Source organism: Nicotiana attenuata, unplaced genomic scaffold (genome assembly GCF_001879085.1).
Source record: "Nicotiana attenuata strain UT unplaced genomic scaffold, NIATTr2, whole genome shotgun sequence".
NCBI classification, from domain to species: Eukaryota; Viridiplantae; Streptophyta; class Magnoliopsida; order Solanales; family Solanaceae; genus Nicotiana; species Nicotiana attenuata.
This window is the reverse complement of record NW_017671237.1, coordinates 108,287-115,846: the sequence shown is the minus strand read 5'-3', so window position 1 is coordinate 115,846 and position 7,560 is coordinate 108,287. Positions and strand designations below refer to the sequence as shown.

Below are 7,560 nucleotides of genomic sequence, written 5' to 3'. Positions count from 1 at the left end.
TAACATCATTCAAACTTGTACCAATCCTTAAACCATCTAAAACAACACCGAAAATACGAATTAATCAAGGATTCAAGCCTAAGAACTTCAAATTCCAACCAAACACGCTTTCGATCAAAAACCTCTAGTGCAAAATTAATGAGTATTAAAGTATGTATTTTAATTCTAACCCAACGTTAAGACTTAGAAGAGTGCCCACTTAGGGCTGAGGTGTGAATCCGGTGAAATTCAAAGACACGTCCTACGAGGGCGGCGCCAAATTCTTAAGGTCTAGCCACGTAGACAAAGCCTTGTTACTGGTACGGAACGGTGGCTTGTTTGAGTGCGCGAGCTGCACCTTCCTTCATTCAGCTTCACTTTCGGCGCTCGGTTCTCTTTTGTATTCAATTCTCTTAAAAGACAGTTACACTTCCCCAGTTTTTTCTGCTCTACGCTGCGCCTTGTTTTCCTGAAATCAATCTGCACTGTTCCTCAGAATCAGCTTCTTCCGTCACTCGCGTATTCCGTTGGTTTTACGTTTGTGTTTACAATATAATCAATCGAACAATCTTCATTCTTCATTTTGTTGATAATCGTGCATTGAATCGATCATGAAAGCTAGGTTAGTAGTGTTTCCAATCAGAGGCAGGAACTGGTGCTTCAGCCGAGCGATCGAGTCATCACAATCGGAAGCTCAGTCTTCAAATACTCCTTCTACATTCAAAGACCTCTGGAGAAAGATCTCCAAATCTACTCATGACTCCTCGAAAGCTAATCTCGAACTCGTCATTGATTTCGCCTCCAATAAGGTCCTAGTTCTTTTACTACCTTCTTTTTATTTAATGTTAAATTTATATTTTGGTTGAAATTACATTTCAAGTTGAGGTGTTGAAATGGTTGCAATGTTTGTTACTGTATTTAGATGAATAGAGCTTGGAGTAATTTGGAAAAAGCACCGGAAGGAAGTTTAAAGAACAAACTTCACGGGTAATTTCTAGCTTTTCTTCAGAAAGAAGTACTGCACTATAACGGAATATTCTGAAACTAATTAGATAATTGGTGATATTAGGCTAGGGTTGCGGCTTCTCTCTCGTGTTAAGCCTTCGGAGATCTTTTTGAAATCCATTCCTAAGGAGGTAACGCGTGTGGACATTACCTATCCCTCAAGGTCTGTGCCTCTCTCTCCTTTTTTCTTTTTTGAATTTATAGAGTTGGAGCTTGATTTGTGTGGTGCAGGATTTTTTCTGTGTAATGCAAGTGTTCCTTTTAGTCATAGAGAAACCTGAATAATTGTAGGTCCTATTATTTTTATTAATGAGTATATAAAAAGACAGTGTCAGTACTTGAATTCAAAGTTAAACAAATGTGATATGGAGACTCAACCTCCTTTTCAAATTTGTTAAGAGAACTGTAACTCTTCTTAGCTTGACACGAGCAAGTAAATATAAAAGTTTAATTGGTCGGAGTTGACTAGGAGAGAATGAAAGTAGTAGTATTCCATCAATATACGGGCCAGAGACTATCTTATCCCTAAGTTATCATGTCATTTCATGGCCTTATAGAATGGGAGTTATTTGGAGAAAGAGATGGCTTTATGTACTTTTATTGAATAAAATTGGAGATAATTTGTTTGGCTTCGATATCTCTGATTTCACTTTGAATTGTTGATTAAATTTATATCCACATTCACGATGTCATTCACATTTCTTATCCATAGTATTGCTCGAATTTCTTCAATTTTATGTACCATGTTTTATCTTTTATCTCTTGGATTACGTGTGCTTAAACAAAAAGGAGGAAAGTCACATTACATGAGCACCTCTACCTTTAGTTTCTATGTTATCCAGCTGTTTGCTCCAATGTTGTCTTTCATTCTGCACAGTTTAAATGGACGGCTTGTTCGACGGAGGCTACGTCATATTGCCTCGAGGTAGGGTATAAAATGCTTCTTTCTTTAGTTGCTGTGTTTATGCTTCTTTGCACAGAGTCACTTGTTGTTTGTTAAAATTTATCTCCTTCATAGTTTCCCTTTATCAGAAGGTCTTGTAATTATGCTATTCAATCCATGTTGCATCCTCTTTCATGATATCTCTTACTCCAATATAAAGAAACTTCTATTTTTACTTGGGATATCATATGTTCTAAACCTAAGGCATTTATCTCTTGTTTCTGGAACTCTTGTTTTGGCTGGCCTCTACCTGTATAACAGAAGATTTAGCATTGATTTCTACAGTTATGATTTATGGCAATTTTGAGTGCAAGCCAATTAGCAATGTACCGGAAGATCATGACTCAATCCTTGAACACAAAATTGACTGTTTTTTATCTTGCACTTAGAAAAGAAAACAGTTTTACTAAATAAAAAAAACAATTTAATCCCTCTATCCCAATTTATCTGATCCTCTTTCCTCTTTGGGCCTTCCCAAATGTTTGACACACTTTATACTTAATAATACTAATGCTACTCCTTTCCGCTCTAACAAAATTCAAGAAGTCAAATTGAACCTCGTTATGATGGTTCGCTAACTTTGTAATAATACTTCAATATAATCTTCCTTCTTTGAATTCTAATATTCTTCCGCATCATTTTATTTCCTTTTCAATTCTTTGAGAATTCTTCCTAGATGTTTCTTTCGTTGTTCTGTCCCACCACTCCTAAAGTTAACAGTTTAGCTCCGATCTTCTTTTTGTGATCCTTTTTCTTTTCTTAATGTTTCTAGAAGCAATTTTTTAATAAGTGAGCATTTTAGAAACAAAAGAAGCACCAAGATTGTGCAGTGGTTACATTAGGATCCTTACAAGTAATTCAATTTCCATATCCAGGAACCTTCAAAAACTCAGTTCCTACCTACTTTAGCCTGAGAGATAACTGAGAGAATCTAAGAAGATATCTACACCATATACATTTTCCATGTTGCACCAAAAGGCTAAGAGAGATAAGACATTGACCTTTAGCTTGTGATGTTCTCTCTTTTGCCTTCAAAACATCTGAGATTCCTTTCTTTCCAAATGATCCACCAAATGCTGACTGATAGGGTTTTCCAAATTTTCTTCCTGCCTTTTCCTGCTCCTTTCCATGTCCAGCAGTAGAGAAGAGATTTTGGCATTGCCCATGTGACACCAAAAAATGCTGAGAAGCAACCAGTGAAGGAAGTGGTGATTTGCATCTTCTTCTACCTTCTCAGACATGTAGCACTTGTTGCAAAAGTTCATGCCTCTTTGTTGGAGGTTATGTTGTACTAGAATAGCCTCGTGTGCAAGTGTCCAGCAGAAACATGCTTACTTTGTGGGGTGCTTTAGAACTCCAGGTTTGTTTCCAAGGCCATTCTAGTCTTGTACTTGTGGCGGAAGATTGATCCAGCCATTTGTAGCAAGAGTTTATGGTGATAGCCCATCCTTCTGCGATACCAATGGAGAGAGTCTGAGTTGATGGGTGAACTTTGAAAATTTCCCAATAGTTGCAAGAGTTGGAATACTCTGGCAAGTTCCTAATCATTACTGTTTCTTCTAAAACAAATTTCCCATCCTGTGTATGCAATACAGTCAGCTACTATAGCATGAGGGTCACAAGAAGCAATTCTTTTAGCCTTTTCTATTACCTCATACCTTTTCCTGCAAGCCGCCTCTCTTTCTATGTGGTTTCTGCACTACTGCAAATTGTCTATTATATTATTCACTGTGGAAAGCAGATGCTTGAATCTCCTGATCCAAAGGGCTCAAATCCTGAATATGATTGGTTGGTATTTAAAAGCTTTTTCTGCTTTGGAGGATCGTATTCTAACTACGATTAGAGTATTTTGCATTCATAATCTATACTAGACCAAATGAAGCAAGGGCTTTCAATGGTCATAAATCACACTTGGGAACTTAATCGTGGTGGTCAGGCAAAAGCATTGACACTTCCATTCTTCTCAGATTCTGATGTGAACATCAAATTCATCCTCTTGCCTGCAAATGTGTAGCTGTTTTTATTATTTTTTGACTCTGGATTCAATACCTTGAAATAGATCCTGAAGATTACCTCACTGTTTGAGATACTAATCCTTGAGGATGCATTTCATTTTACAGAAAAGAAACTTCCTTGTGTTACTGGCATGAATATCTTAAGTAACTATATGTTTTTTCAAAAGACTATACCATTGATTTGTATCTGATTGAAGTCATGCCAAGGGACAATGGAACAAAATCATTTTAACCTTGACCAAGTCACCCAGTCAATTCTCCTCTTTCTGAACCCTGAATGAGTATTTGCTATTTTAAGGATGATGCTTTCCTTTGCCAAAAAAAAACGATGATGCTTTCCTACTTTCTGGATTTTACTTCAGGTGTTGTCAATCAAATTTAATTCAAATACTCTTTCCTTCAATATATATTCATATTAATGTATGATTTTACTATCAGGGGGGCTATCATCCACAAGAAGTATTTGTATGGATCAGTTATATTGCTTCCACTGACATCAGTTTTCATGGTATTTATACACTATTTATGGAATGTCAAGTCGCTTCTTTAGTTTTTTTTTTCTTTCTGATCATATCGAGATGTAGGCTTTTTCTTACTATGCACCTCTTTTTGATGTGATCGTCTTGATTTGAAGTGTTCTAATTCTCTTGCTTTTCTCAATTATTTCCATGTCATGCAGGTGCTACCCTTGCCTAATATACCATTCTTTTGGGTCTTATTTCGGACATACTCTCACTGGAGAGCTCTTCAGGTGAATAATGTTTAGAACTGATTAGAATGTAGAGAATACTCACATACCTTTCATAGCAGAATAGATGTAAATAGTTCCTCTTTGTAGATTGCTTTGGCAAAAGTAGACATATATGCACGTGCATACTCATATATGGATCACAATTATCCATCATGTGATTCCATTTCATTGCACAGCTTTCTTTTGTATCTGTCCAGTACACTTCCTCCCCTTCCTTCCACTCTTTCAAGTCATTTAGTTCTTGAAGTTCAATGTGCGCCCCCTGAAGTTTAATGTGTGCTTACAGACATTCTAGTTATTGATTTTTGTATTTACTATGTTGCTTCAATAATTTGTCTTCTCTTCTGAAGAGCTCCTGCTTTTTAGGTTGCTAATTACCTTTACGTTTTTTGGATCTTCAGGGAAGTGAAAAACTTCTTCAATTAGTTACAGACAGCTCCTATCACCAGAAGTCAGATGAAGGAACAACAGACAAGAGTACAAACACAAAAGATGACCCGCAGAGAGCGAACAGCTGTCGTCCACCATGGGTAGAATTTCACTTAATACCCTGCAGAATAATTTGAAATGAGTGCGATGTGTTACTGGGAATATGGCTATGTGCAACATATTCTAATTTATCCATCTTTTTGGAACTTAGCTGGAAAAATTATTAAATTTTCTTTTGTCTTCTTTGTTTTCTGCTGTCCTACATGCATCATTAATCCTGTGTACATCATATTCTAATTTGTCCGTCTTTTTGGAACTTAACTAGGACAATTACCAAAAATTTATTGCGTTCCTTTGTTTTCTGCTTCCTTAGCAGTTCTTCTTTAGTCACTCTATTGCAGGATATAGTGGTAATGCCATTGTTACTTGAATCTGCATCATACACCTTTTTTAGATATAAAGAATCTTGGTGATGCATGCATCAATTTTCTGCATTATCAAAGTAGTAGTTTTTGAGATGCACACTTTTGCTTCTAAAACCTGATCTTACGTTCAATCTAGGCATCTCTCTCTCTCTCTCTGTTCCCTTCCCCCCTCCTCCATCTAGTTCTACTAATTATTGAGTTGCTTCTATTCTGTAACATTTATCCTTGTATTGTATACTTGCTTCCATGTTTGTAAAGCATGACCTGGCTGGATCATCTTGTAGTTATTGGTTGGAGTCGTTCGTTTGTTTATGCTGCTTTTGAAAAATGCCTGTGAAATGCATATTGACTGCGGTCTTGCACTTGCTGGTATACAGGTATTACTGCCATCCGAAGACCTTCAAAAGCTTATTCGATCTGCAGAAGCAAATAATAGTCTAAGTGAGCCGATCATATCTGATATCTGCCAGAGATTTAGCTTGAACACAATGGATGTTATTAAGTACAGAGATTCACTATAGCTGAATGTACCAATTGCTGCAGTTCGTTCCATATCAATGAGCTAACAGTTTATGAGAATTTGAATGACTGGAGCAACTTCTTAGATGCTTAAGGCTATGGGGAACCAAGAAATTTCATTAGTTTTAGCAAGTACTTAGGAAAACTCAACAAAATGCTGATCTCCTGTATTTTTTTCTGGAGGCTGGGAAGGTGCCCAGCTGGTTCAGATAGCTCTGCCTCTATGCATTTGTTACCTTGTGACATCTCTTGGAACCGACATAGCAAGAATGACAACGTTATGACAAACATTATCTGCATCGTTGCCACTGACTAACAAACATGTTACCCATAAGTTTCCTTGATTCAATTGTCTTTCCTGTGATAATATTTTCCTTGAACTATAGCTTGGTGTAGTGAACGTGATAGTTGTATTTCTTTATTTTGTTTTAGCAGTTGCTAAGAAGCTTTGTTTCAAAATTGTAGCTTCATGAACCAACCTTTATTAAAGCGTTTAGGTGCTTGACCATGAATGTTAGATTGATTGGTAGTTTTATGTTTGGACTTCAGATGCACTGCATGAAACCAAACCAACGTTGATGCAAAACCTGAATGCTTGAGCATCTTTTAAACTTGTCTCATAAGAAATCTTCCTTGAACAAGCTTTTAACTTTTTGAGAGTAAATCCTTGGCTTGGACAATCAGCACAGGTGCAAGGGGAGGTACATGCTTGGGGTTATATTAAAAGCTTATATTATTTAGGTGTGTGCAAGTTGGACTGGAACCGTAAAAAACCCTTAAATCTGAATTTTAAAAAAATATAATGTGATTTAGTGGATTTATATTGCCACCTTGAGTTAATTTGGAATTGACGCGTATTTGGTTGATTGAAGATGTAAACTTAATGCAACTAAAGGGTAGGCTGTATGTTTAAAGTGGCGCGCTTGAAATGATTCATGTTATTATCCCACACCGTGGGGTTTGGTGAGGTTGTTTCCAATAGACTCTCGGCTCAAGAAAGCATAAGCACCACATTAATGAAAATATAAACAAGAAAGACCAGTACCAAAAAGGCATATAAAAGCAGAATAAAAACAACAAGACAGTAATGTGATCAACAATGAAAGAAAATAACGGTTAGTCATAAAACCTACTACCCTCAGAAAGCAAGACTGCGTGCCAATACTACTGTTATGAACACTCTAGATTACCTACTCTACTACTCTAATCCTCGTCCTCCATACCTTCCTATCAAGGGTCATGTCCTCGGTCAGCTGAAGCTACGCCATGTCTTGCCTAATCACCTCTCCCCACCTTTTTTTGGCCTTCCTCTACCTCTCCGTGGGCCCTCCAATATCAACTTCTCACACCTCTTCACCGGGGCGTCTGTGCTCCTCCTCCTCACATGACAAAGTCACCTAAGCCGTGCAACCTGCATCTTGTCCTCAATAGGAGCCACACCTACCTTGTCGCGAATAACCTCATTTATGATCCTAACTAACCTGGTGTGACCGC

The 7,560-nt window shown here is 37.3% G+C and overlaps 1 protein-coding gene across 1 annotated transcript; it reads left to right on the top strand.

Moving 5' to 3' along the window:
- Window positions 1–206: 206 nt before the first annotated feature.
- LOC109206930 (uncharacterized protein C23H3.12c) lies at window positions 207–6,601 on the top strand. The gene is made up of 8 exons (XM_019369803.1): window positions 207–788; window positions 902–966; window positions 1,049–1,147; window positions 1,862–1,909; window positions 4,381–4,450; window positions 4,622–4,693; window positions 5,095–5,223; window positions 5,925–6,601. The coding sequence occupies exons 1-8, from the start codon at window positions 591–593 to the stop codon at window positions 6,066–6,068; spliced, it is 825 nt and encodes a 274-aa protein (XP_019225348.1). The 5' UTR covers window positions 207–590; the 3' UTR covers window positions 6,069–6,601.
- Window positions 6,602–7,560: the final 959 nt, after the last annotated feature.